The sequence below is a fragment of the Ceratotherium simum genome, chromosome 7, assembly GCF_057802395.1.
Source record: "Ceratotherium simum simum isolate JZ-2026a chromosome 7, ASM5780239v1, whole genome shotgun sequence".
Taxonomy (NCBI): domain Eukaryota; kingdom Metazoa; phylum Chordata; class Mammalia; order Perissodactyla; family Rhinocerotidae; genus Ceratotherium; species Ceratotherium simum.
The window spans coordinates 40985137-41001413 of NC_141906.1; the positions used below are offsets into that span (position 1 = coordinate 40985137).

The following is a 16277-nucleotide window of genomic DNA, read 5'->3' on the forward strand; positions in this document are numbered from 1 at the left end:
TATGACAAAATACATGTTTGTGAAAGGTTACTAGCTATCTGCTGTTCTATTGATTGATACTGTTTTACCTAAGCTCTTAATAACAATCATTCCCCATTATATGAAGCATCCCAGAGAAGAATATGCAGAAACATGTGCAAGTGCATCTGTATTTAGGTCAACCAGACAATAAGAAAAACCAGCTCTTAAATCTACTTAACAAAACATTACAGGTAATCTAGATGATGCTAATCTACTAGTGGACACTATACTATAAATAATAAAAACAAATCCATAAAGATAAAAAAAAATACTAATAATATTTCAATTATTTCAACTTAAACTTTATGTACTAGACTGGCAACTCTAAATTCCTTAAACTTTTTAAAAATAGTTTTCCCATTATTTTTATCATTATTCATTTGAAAGTTTAATTTTATGTTACACTACAGTCATAGAAAAATAATCCAAAAAAACAAAATTAAAATAGCACCATATTATAGTCTTGAGGTCCTAAATACTTGATTGATACCTACATTTACACACAGAAAATTGAGTTTTTTCATAAAATGTTGTGTGTTTCATGCCAGGTGAGAGTAAAGCAAATTAAACTTCAAAAGTAGATAATTCTTTTTTGCCTGAATTAAATTTTGAAACCTTGCTTAAAATATACAACAGTGTACTGAGCTGATAATACTGTATATTTTTAGATCTGCTATAACTCAGTTTTCAGAGTGTTGAAAACTTAAATCTTCTCAGATATTAGTATTCAACATCAAGTACTTGTTTAGATTCCAGACCATTTCTTGAGAAATCAAAGGCTCATTAGTAATCCAATGAGAGAAACAGAAGAGCTTGTGTTCTCTCTTTCTACTTCATTTTTAGGTGGAATCTTAAATGCTTATAACATGCAAACCTTACCTCCCCTTAACTCTATATCACTAACCTATCTGTGACTGGGAACACACATCATCTCTATGGTGCTTATGATAAGAACTAAATTAAATACCAAATCTGTTATAACATCCATTTTTAGCAAACGAAAGCAAGTGAAGCACAGAATAAGATTTTAGAATTATCAAAAAATCATACGTTTTGTCACACACTATAAAAGCGGCATGATATAAAACATTACATATTTCGAATGTTCAGGTAAATGGTTACTTTCAAAAAAATCTTTAAGAATTTACCGTTATGATCAAAACTTTTTATATATTATATATAAGATTTATTTATTTATTTATCTCAGTCTAATTTTAAAAATAAAGTAAAAAATCTTAATCTGAACGTCATGGATGTGAACAATACACTGACTAAATTAGAAGGTATTCAAAGTTCTTGGCTTAAAATACTCTTCAGCTATCCAATAAAACTCTAAAATTGTAACCAACTCAGAAGCCAAATATCTTTTTATGAAAGTCAACACAAGATTTAATTCTTAATTTGAGGGGCTCATCATAAAGACCACCCTCATTTCCTCGTATATAATGATAAGCTTTTGGAAAAATAATAGTCAATTGCTATTGCCTCTGCTCCCACTGTACTCGATTTAAATTTTTAACGCTTTTACCTGTTTCATTTGAACCTGTTTCATTTAACATGATTAAATGTATTCTACCATGTTGTATTCACACATAGACTGCTATGGAATATTTCACCTAACAGAACAAACAATTCTTACAGCCTGAAATTACTTAAAATTGTCCTCCCACAGTAATAGTCTGTCTACCTTCATATATGAGGTCAATAATTCCAAGCAGAAACTTTAACTTGTCATTGTTAGAATTAATTGTACATGATATCCAGACAAAATAATTTCATAGTTCAGTTTCTCTGAAATTTTACATTAGTTCTCATTAAGTCTTCTGTAAAATTTTTCATCTATTTAGAAAAAGAACTTTTCAGCCTTAATTTTAGAAAAACTACTTTGTTTTTAAGAGAAGCAAGCTAAAACTGCTTAAATGGGTCATGTTAATTCTATTAACCTTTCTAAAGCAACTCACAATAAGCAGAAAATAAGCATGTAAGTTTTGGCAGATTAAAAGTCTTAAAATCAAGATTTATCATCAAGATATTAAGAAACTCCTTTCTTAACCTTAATTTGCTGTCTACAGTTCATTCAGATAAATAATTCTAAAATATTTATTGACTTTAATAAACTAGCTTATCATTTTTAGAAACTACTCCTAGACTTTAAGATTTAGCTAAATTAAACTAGCCTTCAGGATCAGTTTTTTCAATTAAATTATGGCTCACGAAATTAGTCTAAAAATCTAGTGTTTTAGTGTTTCATTGTTCCTGTTCCCTGCCCTATCATGTACCAGAAAAAAACCTATCCAGAAAAAAAGAAAACACTCACTCATTCAACAAACATTTAGAAAACATCTATTATATGTCAAGAAGTGTTCTAGGCACTGGAGATATAGAACTGAACAAAATATTTAAAAACTCCTGCCTTCACAGAGATTACGTTCTATTTTACCAAATACAGCCTTAAGAAATAACTATAAAAAATAACAAAACAAAAAAGTTCTTAAAACTTAAATCATTAAAGATAAAAATGTCTAATTCATATACCATAAAAACTCACTAGAACAATTAATTTATATTTGCTATGAGAGATAAACGAATCAATTCTGATTTTACGTGTGAACCAATATAAATTTTAAGGTAGCTTGCCATTCTCTATGGTTCTCTAGACAGTGTCCTTTCTCAGAACACCTCCTTTCTTTTGCAAATAATTTTTGAGTGTTTGTAAAATAATACTTACATATATACAAACAAACAGAAGCACCAAAACCAACCAAAGGAAATGATTTGAAAATATACTAAATGCCTAAACAAAACTGCTTAAAAATTGACATGGACTAGACATACTCCTTTCAAGGATGCCAGGTCATGGTCATAATATGGTCACCTTAAGATCAAGAAACTACTCAAGAGCAGCAAATACTCCTGTTGGTACTAGGGGAAAATTCTTTGAATACCAAAATCTTATAGGTCTGAATTAAACCAACATTTTAAATCCAAGTAGTACAAAGTTTGTCATTATATTCCTGGTCAGAATATAGTTCACTGCCTGATAACATCATCCGAGTTTTACTAGAACTTTATCATATACTTACACAAGATGAGTCTTTTCCCCTGCAAGTAAACTTTTTTTTCTATACCAAAAGTAAAATAACCATTATACATTTTCTGACTATGGAACACAAATTCAACATTGAAAGAATGATTTCATACTTACACATTTGGTCCTTCTTCTTTATCTTCATTAAATCTTGTTTCATAATTTAATTGAACATAAATTCCAAACTTAGATTTATAAATAAATGAAAACGTCTTCAAGGGGCAAAATGACTTCACTGCCATTTTAATATTTTTCAAGTTCTCATGTATCATGTGTAACCAAAAACTATAAAAATAAGTAAAACACCAAAGAACGGGGAGGGGAGATGCCTACGCAACATATAAAATAGAATTCATTAATGCTTACCTCCCCATGTACTTGCTACCTGAGAAGCAGTTGACATAGGAAGTACAGATGGGTGAAAAGTTGGCTGCTGCAAATCAAGCAGATCATTTGGTAGCTTTGATGTGCTAGAAAGATATTTCGAAAAGATGATTTATTTATTAGGTAAATTTTACTACATTAGCCACTCCCTTCTCCTGTCCTAATAAATAAAAACATTAAAAAGAAAAGGGAGAGAAAGCCCCAATAACGTAAATGACAAAAGGAGGAATAGTTTCAGCAGGGGAACAGTTGCATATCCCTCATATAATAGTATATTTCCAAGGAGGCCTGGGAAAATATTCAAGTACCATATCTTAAGTTTATATAGGATTCAAATAATAACAGCCCTTCTGCAAAAGATCAACGACTTCCCCAGGAAAATACTGATTTCCTTACTGAAACGAACATAAACAACATGATTCTGAAATATGAATCATGGCAATTTTAATTTTTTTAAGGAAATTTATTTTCTTACTTTTAATCTTCAAAGCACTTCAATTACATTTGCAATACCAATACCCCTACAAAGTAAAATACCAAACTGCTTCAATATCCAAATAATATATCAACAATACAGGGAAAAAAATTATGCACACATATATGATACAAACTTACAATAGAGCCACCCCATTACACAACTCTGGGGGACACTACTTTAATATTATATATTTCTTACCATAAGACTTTAATGTGATTAAGAAATAACAACTCAAAAAAAGTTGAGGGGCCAGCCTGGTGGCACAGTGGTTAAGTTCGCACACTCCACTTCGGCATCCCAGGGTTTGCAGGTTTGGATCCTGGGCGCAGACCTATGCACCACTTATCATGCCAGGCTGTGGCAGGCATCCCACATATAAAGTAAAGGAAGAATGGCACAGATGTTAGCCCAGGGCCAATCTTCCTCAGCAAAAAGAGGAGGATGGGCAAAAGATGTTAGCTCAAGGCTAATCTTCCTCATCAAAAAAAAAAAAGATCCCAGACTCCCCATAAATTGAGACGTTATGTGTACTGCAGCACAGACAATTTTTAACTTACACTTACTCAAAAACAAAAGTTGTGAAGACATCTTTTAGACGTAAAAAAATAGTTTTACAGGTAGATAAAAATACAAATGCATTTAGTGCTTTGGGAAAAAATACAGAATATGCAATAAGCATTCTGCAACAGGTTGTAAGATTTGCCCTCAATTACTATTAAAAAGGTGAAAACTTTGAGTGTATTAAGTGAAATAAAACATAATCAAATTAATTCTTTATCTAATAATTTGTTTCATCCTCAAACATTCAACATTGTTTTCCATTTACCTCCCCTAAGACAGACTTCTTTCCAAGATCCCCAAGTGGAAAACTTGACACTTAATGGATTCAATGATATTTTATTGGATTAAGGAAGGCAGCTTACAAAAAACAAAAAACAAACCACCAAAAAAATAAATTTGAAAGAAAAAACACATAACTAAATTCAACAAACATCCACTAAGACTCTAGGGAGCAGGAAGCAGTTGAGTTAGTAAAAGTTACACTGAGCTGTGACAGGAATCAGGGAGGAAAGACCTTTTAAGGATGATTTAATAAAATAAACAGCAATAACAATAAAATCAAAGAAAAACAAGGAAACAAAAAAACCCATCACTCTGTAAGGAGTATTTACCATGTGCTAAGTAAGCACTGTGCTAAATCCTATACTAGTCATCTGGGAGCCCACCTGAAATAAAAATTCTTGGGCCTCACTCACACCTACTGAATCAGAAACTTTGGGGGTGGGGAGCTCAGAAGTCTGTGGTTGAATAAACCCTCCAGGTGATTCTGATGCTTGCTAAAGACTGAGAACCACTGACCTATACCACACATTATCTTATTTGGAAACTGAGGTTTAAAAAAAAGATTAAGAAATAAGAGGCAGGATTCAAACCACAATCTGACTTCCAAATTTCTACTTTAAACCACTCTGTCCTAAAGAAAGAATAGATTTAGAAAAAGCCAATTATTCTAATTTGCCTGAAAATATTATATTTCCATTGTTAAATAACCTAAATTAGGCAATAAGATTATTGAAGTTGGTCTAGTAGGCTTCAATACCACAGAAATCTGGCAACTAAACTCTTACTGTGTTCCCAATTACCAAGTTTAACTAACACCAGGGCACAGACATGAAAGACACTTAATATTCAATGAAAGGATGTTTTGACATATGTATCATACATACATACATATATATATGGGGGGGTCTTAGACACTTCACAAATGTGTTTATAACTTTTTCTTTTTTAAGATTTTATTTATTTATTTATTTTCCCCCCAAAGCCCCAGTAGATTGTTGTATGTCATAGCTGCACATCCTTCTAGTTGCTGTATGTGAGATGCGGCCTCAGCATGGCCAGAGAAGCGGTGCGTCGGTGCGAGCCCAGGATCCGAACCCGGGCCGCCAGCAGCGGAGCATGACCACTTAACCACTAAGCCACGGGGCCAGCCCTATAACTAATTTTTATACAATAAAATGTTTGCCCAGAGATAACCCATTACATTCCAATTAGTAGAAATTTGTAATTTAGCCATCTTCCATTTCCTAAATGTGCAAGATATAAACTCTTCACTTTATTTTTAGTTATTATACCTCTACCATCATTTATTACCACTTCCTCTGTGTGCATTTATGATTATAAAATCATAAATCAAACTAAGCTTGAAAAACTTGGCAAAATTTCTATTAGACATCCTTAAACCTAAGTATTCAAAGGTAATCTTTAACCTCTCCACTTACCTGTTAGAAGAACTAGGGGTAGAAAATATGTCAATGGCTGGTGCAGTCATTATACCCCCTGCTGAGGTGGACACAGGAGAGGCTGCAGTTGTTAAAGAGGTATGAGGTTTCTTTGCAAGTTCTTTTAGGCGCTGTTCCTGTTGAGAAAGGGAACTACCATAAGGAATCCAGAAACCAGATTTGCTTGTATGGCCTCTGAAACAAAGCATTTTCTAATTTTGTTTGGATAGCAGAAAAGTAGTCTCTGACTGTTTTATCAGTCATTCAACCTCAGGATAAAAAATTAGAATACTGAGTTCTACCTCATTTGGATAACTATACATTCAATACCATTAGTCTTTGTCAAGGTCCCAATTACTTTATGAACAACTGTACTTGTTCTTCCAAATAAAGAGAATGCACACACCTACCTTTAAAGCTTTTAAACGAGCCTGTTCTTCTTCTAATGCTGCCTGCTTTTCCCTTTCGTCCACTTTGGTAAGAGACAGGCCAGTACTTGCCAAGGAAGAGACTGCGTTGGAAAGCGTTGTTGCCCTAGGATAATTAAACAAAGGTAATTTGGCTTTTTGCCAACTATTTCACATTACAACCTGGTTATGAAATGGTCTGGCAACCTTGCCATGGATAGGCACTATAATTAAGAACTTAACTTATGGAGTCAAAACCAGTTCTTCAATGAGATATTTTACCCAATGACCTAGAGGATTATTAGCAAGTAGCTGATTTACACACACATTCACTGCTTTTTAAATAAGTGTTAGATTTTGGAAAGGGTTCACAATAAAGGTGAGGGACATTGCCTCTTCCATGCCCCAAGGGAGGGAACCAATGCAATTAGGAAAGAGCTCGGTACTCCCAGGAAAACCCTGATGCGTAAAAAGTGTTAAGTTTCTCAAAGGAAATGACTCCGCTAATTCACAGCCTGGGTTTTGGCAGCACTACTACAGGAACACTAAAACATGAGTACCAGTAATAAACAATGCATGTCTAGGTATGTTTCCCTTATAATAACATGCAAAGATGTCGTTCCCAGAGGACCACAGCTGCTTTCAAAGGAAGATCAATTTCATTTCAGTCACCGGACCATCTGGCACCTCCTAGCTGCTACCCTTTTGCCAAGCTAGAATTTCCTTTTGAAACATATTATAAATGCACGATGCATCATCTCTCACTGGAAGATTCACAGCAAGCCATCTCCTTTCCCTTATATCATAACCTTAACCAAACAATAAACCCCAAACATTAAAGAATTCTAACCTGAAGAACTACTCCTCAGTGACCTTTATTCATTTTCCTTTTATCACACATCAAACATCATTAATTTCTACTCTAAGCACACAAGTGGCGAAACTACTATTTAAATTTTATGTAAAATCAATTTCATAAATGAGCCAATATAAAGATACAACTCAGAAGGGAAGAGTAATATAGTTGTGATAGAAATGCAAGAAACCCAAAAAATTTTAAGAAAAAAAAAAAAACCACGATATAAATCAGTGTACCTGAACTGCTTGGCTATATTTTTCATTACTTTCTCAAAAAACTGGGCCTTATAATTTTGGCTTATATGTCTAAAAACCTACTAGAAAACTCAAAGGGCAAATCTGGAATGAAAAAGTATTAAAATCCAGTAAAGCATTTTCCTTTACAAATTACTTAATTTTTGTTGCTAAAAAAAAAAGTTCTGAGCCAGCCCTGATGGCCTAGCAGTTAAAGTTTGGCATGCTCTGCTTTGGCGGCCCAGGTTTGGTTCCTGGGCATGGAACCACACCACTTGTCTGTCAGTAGCAATGCTATGGCGGCAGCTCACATAGAAGAACTAGAAGGACTTATAACTAGAATATACAACCATGTACTGGGGCTTTGGGGAGGGAAAAAAAAAAAGAGGAAGACTAGCAACAGATGTTAGCTCAGAGTGAATCTTTCCCAGCCAAAAAAAAAAAGTTCTCAAACAACAATCAAAAAGTCTAAAAAGAGGAGGCCGGCCCTGTAGCGTAGCTCCGCTGCTGGCGGCCCGGGTTCGGATCCCGGGTGAGCACCAATGCACCACTTGTCAGGCCATGCTGTGGCGGCATCCCATATAAAGTGGAGGAAGATGGGCACAGAGTTAGCCTAGGGCCAGTCTTCCTCAGCAAAAAGAGGAGGATTGGCATGGATGTTAGCTCAGGGCTGATCTTCCTCACACACACAAAAAAAAACTTAGGGAAAAAAAAGTCTAAAAAGAAAGAAAGTTCTCATTATACTTTATACAACTTTTTTCTTCATACTGTTAAAAAGAAATCTTCATAAGAAAACATGAGAAATACTCAAGTCACTACCCAACACAAAAATCATGTTACAAGGTTGATATGTGCTGATCCGTGTTATTTTCAATTTGCTGGTTAACTGGTCTTAGTTTGGGAAATCAGCTCAAAGTCTAATAGACTGATTAAAATATAATATGTCAATAATCAACCCCATAAACTGGCATTAGAGAAAGATGATAAAATTTAATGTCAGACATCCTAGGTTTGAGTCCCAGAATTACTACTGCATACTTCACAAGGCTATTATGAGGGTTAATAAAATTTGTAAAAAGGCATCTTATAATTATAAAACCCCATATGAATCAATGCATTATCATCTTTAAGAGAAATATTGACACTATGAACACGATTCTAAACCAAGTAGTCACTGTCATCATCTTAAACGATGTTGACATTAATTGAAGATCAGGAACTATTCCAATAATTTACATGTATTAACCCATTTAATCTTTAACAAGTCTATGAGGTTGATACTATTATTAAATCCATTTCATAAATGATTAAATCAAGATAAAGATAAGTTAAGTAGCTTGGAACTTGAGCTAGATTCATCTACTCTCTCAGAAACATCACTCCTGCTCTTTGCCTTAGGAAGAATAATATACCTGCTTGCAGCTGTAGAATCTTTGATTTTCTTTCCTTCCAAGGAAGCTAAATGTTGTTCCAAAGCATCAAGAAGACTGCTGGGGGCCTGAAATTGTACAAATATTAAGACTTTCATGATAATTAGGCCATTGGTCAAAATAAGTCAAGCATCATCTAACATAGGAGAGCAACAAAAATAAATAGGTAAATTCAGTGGAGTTTTAGCTACCTAAGATTGTTAGTATTATTTTTATTACATAAGCATGATCTAATGGGGGCATTAATAAACTAAGACTATGTAAACATGAAACATTAAGAGGATCCTGCAAGTATTTAACTGTTTTTATATTTAACTTATTTGACTTTTAAACAGATGTTGAGTATATTCCTAGTACTTAATAAGTACTTGCTGAGTAACTGAAAGTGTCCAAACATCATTTCTGAATGGTTATTGATAAATGAAACTGAAGACTAACATCACAGAAATGCAAATTAAAATCACAATGAGATACAACTTCTTACTCACTAGAATGGCTAGTTAAATAGACTAGCAACATCAAATGTTGGTGAAGATATGAAACAAGTGCAACTCATACAATGCTGGTGGGAGTACATCCACCCTGAAAAAGGTTCTGGATGTTTTTTATAAAGTTAAATATACACCTACCTTAATTACCCAATTCCATTCCTAATTATTTACCCAAGAGACATAAAAACTTATCCCCACAAGCAAAGACTTGTTCAAGAATGTTTTAAGTAGCTATTTTCACAATAGTAAAAACTGCAAATAATCCAAAAGTCCATCATTTGGAAAACAGTTAAACCAAGTTGTGGTAAATTCACACAATGGAATACTATACTCAGCAATAAAGAAGAATGAATTAATGGTACACGTGACAACATAGATCTCAAAACACTTTGATGAGCAAAAGAAGACAGATACAAGAATAAATACTTGCACAATTCTATCTATATTAAATCCAAGATCTGATAAAATTATGCTATTAGAAATCAAAACAGTGATTTGTGTGGAGAGGATAGGGAGTGACTGAAAGAAGACACGAGGATTGGGGTGATGGAACTGATTTACCTTGAATGGTGTGCTGATTACACAAATGTTTACAGTTATCACACCTCACTGAAGTAGATATTTACCTCAATTTTTTTAAAGGAAGATTGGCTTTTAAACTCTCAGGCTATATGTCAAATCTCAACTTAATATGAAGAGTTAAATACCTCCAAAAGGAAACCTTTTCAGTGAGCTGAGAAGGAACTGTTCACTATCTTTAGGTGAAGCAAATGCATCAGTGGCATTTACATACTCCAAATATTCTTCAGGATTTGAGATACAAAGTTCCAGGATTACAGGGATCTAAAAACAGCTGGAAGAGGCAATACTAGCTAATCTCTCTACCAATTATGACTTGAACAATTTCCTTCATCCTATTTTTTCTCTCTATATAGCACAAGACGGATATAGTAGAAAATGAATTAAAACCAAAAATATTAGACTGAAACACTGACTTCCACGATGAACTGAGAACACACGTGCACTCCCCGCAACCCCAACAAAATGTCTGCTAAATCTGCAGGCAAAGCACTGTTCCAAGAGCTACTGTCAGAGATGATGATGAGATTGCTAATGATAGCGGTTAACATTTAAAAAGCTCTTATAACACAACAGACACTGTGCTAGCTACCTTGGATGTAATCACTAACTCTATGAGGGAGACACTACTAGTATAATCATTTTACAAATAAACAACCTAAGACAGTCCAAAATCTCATATCTGATACATAGCAGGTGCCAACATAAGGTCTAAGGTATGTCTGACTTGAAAGCTTAGATAATAACTACTGTGCTACAGAATCTTAAACTAAAACTGCAGTCATTTAAACTGTAGTATACTTTTTTCTCAAGGGTTTAACCTGTGGCTTACAAATATTAAACTACCAAGTTATGATAAGTAATAGCAAACTAATTCCAAAATCCCTTCTAAATATATCTGGTTATCCTTTAAAAGTTAAACCCACACTACAAAGAGTGAAGGAAATGTGATGCTTCACATCCTAAAAAAACAGCAATTTATAACAAACAACGAATAAATAATCTCAAGTTCCTACTCTTGTGCATAACCACCATCTTCCCTAAAGTATAAACAGCTTTGTTTTAGTTCACTTTTGAAAAATGTCTCAATCACTCAGAGATCATCAATGAAGAGAGAAGAAGGGTCAGAAGCTGGTCAACCCTACCCAGTTATAATACCATGAATATTAAAATACAGACACGTAAGGACAGTCTGGCCTGAAGCTGATGCTTTTTAAACAAAAGATAGGTGAAGATGACACGACAAATGGGCTAAGTAACTGAGAATTTGAAACAGTCAAATCGGTTTACACTACATATTGTTCAAGCAATGACTCTTCTCATATTTAGCCCGCAATAATGTGCTCAATCCTAATAAGGTCAATGTATCTCATGTGAACAAATTCATGAGTATTTTTTTTACATATAACACACTAGATCTAATGCATACTCTTAGCCTGGAGATCAAAGGGATGATCAGAACAAGTAAGTACCGAGAAATACAATAAGAACCATTAACAAAGTGTTTAAAAGACATCCCAGTACAATTTAAAATAAGGTAAGAGAAGTGTCAACTACTAAGGGGAGAGTTGATAAAAGTGTTAAAAGGATAGTTTACGCCAGGTACTTTCATTCTTAATACTCAGTAGACAAAAGCCAGAAAAAGCCAGAAAAAAACTGCAGGTTTAAAGTTTCTTTCCTAGAAACTTTTTGAAGACGATGATGATAAAAACAATATAATAACAGCTAATATTGAGTGCTTAATGCTCTAAGTGTTTTTTAGGGACAAACTCATTTCATCCCCCCAACAATGTTATGAAGTAGGTATTGTAATATCTCCATTTTAGAGATGATAAAACTGAAGCATAGAGTAACTTCCCCAAATCACAGGGCCAGCTAGTGGCACAGCCAGGACTCAAACTTAGACGAATCAAACCTGCTTTCTTAACCCAATATCATGTTTTGAGGTTTATTTCTATTTAATACTCCTACCTGAAGTCAAATAGCCAAAGTGGAAGGTTTAAAACAGGAAAAATAAATCCTGCATAAAATAATTTTCTACCAATAGTACAGTGAAAAATTTGTTTTAAAAATGACATTCTCGGGCCGGCCCCGTGGCTTAGCGGTTAAGTGCACGCGCTCCGCTGCTGGCGGCCCGGATTTGGATCCCGGGCGCGCACCGATGCACCGCTTCTCCGGCGATGCTGAGGCTGCGTCCCACATACAGCAACTAGAAGGATGTGCAACTATGACATACAACTATCTACTGGGGCTTTGGGGGGAAATAAAACCAATAAAATAAAATCTTTAAAAAAAAAAAAAATGACATTCTCTAAGTTCAGTTCTTTCTTTTTTCTTTTTTTGACAATGATGGGGAAAAAAAGAGAATAAAAGAAATAAACTAAAGGAATGGTATAGTAATGGTTAGCTCCACCAATATAAAAGGTGAGTAGATTATTTTCTACTATCATACTGTTAGAACAATCATCAACAATATATGAAAATGTTAAAATCTGTCAAGAAAAATTACACTGATCTCCTTGACAGTAGAGGCTGCACACTATTCATCTTTGTACTCTTCACACCAGCAGTACACAGCAGACAGTGAACTGATATTATAACAATATACTTACCTGTGAAAGGTCTGGTATATCACCTCTGTCAATTCCAACTTGCTGTAAGAAAAAGCAGCATTGTATTTAATAGATAAAATTATAATAAAGATGTTTTATAAATAAAAGTTAGAAAATGACACTTATGGCTAGTACTATGAACAATATTTTGGGTAGACGTCTTTAAAATCAGAAGAATATTTAATCTCCAAAGACATCATTCAGTATTTCCAAGGGCTTAGATGTTATTTGATGGCTCTGAAAGTTGTAACAGGAGGGGAACTAGAGTTGGAATTTCAACAAGACTATTAAGTTACCATCTCTACATCTTCTAAGCACCTCTATAAGCTACCTTGTCACAATCTGAAAAATCCATCACTTCTATGCGTCATACAATAAAAATACTATGGCAAGAATAAGAAAGGCTGACTGTGAACAAGTTCCCTGGGGAATAAAAAGAAGTTAAGGAACAAACCTGATGACAATCACTTTGTCTGTCTCCATAAAGTATGCTTTCCCTAAAAATCACCATAGATAATTTTTAAAACCTATGTTCACTTGTTTATACAAGTACCAAGCGATATCTAACCAGGATATAACTGTCTCCATGAAGCAATCTCAACACACTTTCATGATATTCAGGCACCAAGCAATTTCCAGCAAAAACGATAAAAACCATTCCTACTTATTCTAGCACTCAAATTAAGAAACTGTTTTCCCTCCCTGTGGCTATGTTTCATCTTCTAATCATTCTCTCTTCCTTTTCTCAACTTTTAAACGGCCAGTTCGAGAATGTATCAGTAGAAAATAGTTCATACTAAGATCTCAATAGCTAATCACTAACTGATAAAGAACTGTCCCCTTCGAACACATCTGAAAAGGTTACTTGTGCTTTTACTCCAAAAACTACGGTCTCATAATGGAATTGCAAGCCCAAAGACGGCCTCATGAAAGAAGACTTTAGGGCAGGGAAGTTTTTCTATTTCTCAGATCATATGGAGCAAACAGATGGTGTATTCCATCTCAGGTAAGACCAGCAAACCTGGAGGTAAATAAGGGTTTAAAACCTAAGTCAGCAACTAACTATCAAATGAAAAGAACATGAGGCCAAAGGGAAAAGTTAACAAATTAAAACTTATCTAAACAATTTACTGGAATAATAGCATAAACACTACTTTCTGGTTTTAGTATGTAACTGACCCTAAAGAAATAGCAAAAATCATTCATCTCTCCTTGAGAGATATTTTAAATCCAAAATAAATTTCAGTAGACTTTATAAAAACAAAGCTATTATCTTCAAAGGTCTCATCATCTTGTTGTATCCTATTTCATCTGCTACAGGATAAAATACTGTTATGGTAATAGAGTGAGAATCACCCTCACCAACCTGGAGTTCCAGATTAACTACTTTGATGTAATTATCAATTATAGCCTAGTCAACTTTCAGAATTATCCTACCTAAGCAAGACACCACTGGTGGTGATGGGCAGAGGTTAGAGAAAGGGAAAACAAACAATAACACACTAAGAGCTGCCTCTCTGCAAGCAAAACAATGCCTGCAAGCAGTACCACAACTGCCTTCTGTGACAATTTCAGAAGATTATTTATCAAACAGATTTGCAAAATTAGATTATTCTATTACCTACATTCATGGTTTTCATAATCAATGATAAATAATAAACACACTAAATTCACTTCTCTAGGAGAACAAAACATTTTGAACCCTGTGGTTCCAGTTGTAAGCCTCACTGGAGGAAAGAGACTTGCACTAACATCGAATATTCTCTACCACATTTAACAGAATAAATCTTCTAAAATACAAGGAATTCCAAACATGAAAATTGTTGCCACCACTGTTGCCCCATACATCTAATTTTATAGAGAAATAATTTAAAAACAGATTATCTTTCAATATTCAATATTGAATTAAATATACAGGATATATTTTATTTGATACTATATCCAACTCATACCATAGCATAGAATTCAACACAGCATACTGATATGATTGAGTATGTAGCTTACTAGATTTAAAACATTTCTTTCATTTGGATAATGACTGACTCCTTTAAAATCCACACTTCAAGACAAAAAAGCAAGTTAAGAGAGATAGTCACTTAAAGATAGTTTACCTCTGCAACTTTGAGAAATTCTGAGATTCTTGTCATCCTAGTCAGAAACTTCTTATAGATGTCAAGACCTTCTTTGCACTGGTTCTTTTTCATATCAAAATATTTTTCTGCCAAAAGTAGATGTAAAAATACTTTTATTTACACCAAAATATAACACTCAAAAAGGAAAAAGATTAAGTATTAGCTCCAAAGAGAGCATGCAGGTAGCTCACAGAACACACTCAACCTACAGGAAAAATATCAGTGTTAAATTAGCTTTGATATTTAAAGCAAATTAAAAGAGATGCTTTTATATTAAAACTAGAAAAATTATTTTACTTTATTCATATTACTAGTTTGCTCTACAATATTTCTTCCCTCAGAATTCCCCAAATACATATTTCCACGTTAATACATATCATACTTTTACCATTTAAAACATCACTAACTTCTATTTCCAAATATTCTTGCTAATGATATATTAACAAAGATGGCAACTTTACCATGTCCAAATGTCACTTGGAAAGCACATTTAAACTTAATATATTAACAGGAGTATAGAAATTAATTTATACTAATCATAAGGTAGAAGAGTATGCCTTCCAAAGCTTTGTAGAAAAGAAAACCTCCATTTTTCACTTGTGAAAAAAATAAGCCCAATTTTCCTATCTCCATGGATTAAATCATCCCTGAATAAGTTCATGTTATCCCAGCCTATGAAAAACAAATTTAAGTAAATTCTAAAAAGAAACAAAAAAAGGTGTGGGGCGGAGAACAAGCACGTTAAACACATTTGACATCTGACTCTTGATACTTTGATACTCTTTGCAGACTGTTATTTGTCTATTCCATCCAAATCCCACTGAAAACAATGAGTATTTCTAGGCAAAATTAACTGCATTCCATATATACCTAATATACAATAAAGCACCACACATTCTTAAAATGCCTCAAAAGTAAAAGGCATTCTTATAAATAAATGTTTAATGCATTTAAAGTAATTATCAATTTTAAAATTAAGATTAGAAAAAAATATCAGTTTTACAATTAGAGTTCATTATGGAGTAAACTGTGAGGAAATAAGATTTTTCTGGGACAGAAAAATTCTAACTTAATTTTTAAGGAATTTTTATATTTCTAAAAATAATAAAACTGATAGAAAAAAGATATATCTAAAAAATATAAAGTTGATCTAGCTGAACATTCCAGTCATAAAAATAAGGATTTGATCACTTAGCATGCATAATCAGGTACAGAATTCTTTTCTCCCAATAAATTGTTACAATGAATAAATATATGTCAATGAATTTTTAGGCAGCTTCA

General features: G+C 33.6%; 1 protein-coding gene across 11 annotated transcripts in view; it reads right to left on the bottom strand.

Annotated features, from left to right (window-relative positions):
• The window catches only part of PICALM (phosphatidylinositol binding clathrin assembly protein), a 104371-nt gene that overhangs the window by 34124 nt on the left and 53970 nt on the right, over positions 1–16277 (bottom strand). For all 11 annotated transcript variants that reach the window (XM_087433546.1, XM_004434075.3, XM_087433548.1 and 8 more), the window contains exons 7-12: positions 14976–15082; positions 12865–12906; positions 9165–9250; positions 6664–6787; positions 6254–6390; positions 3476–3579 (exon numbers count right to left, since the gene is read on the bottom strand). In XM_087433546.1, the coding sequence (XP_087289672.1) occupies positions 3476–3579; positions 6254–6390; positions 6664–6787; positions 9165–9250; positions 12865–12906; positions 14976–15082 (600 nt within the window). The remainder of the gene's footprint in view (positions 1–3475; positions 3580–6253; positions 6391–6663; positions 6788–9164; positions 9251–12864; positions 12907–14975; positions 15083–16277) is intronic.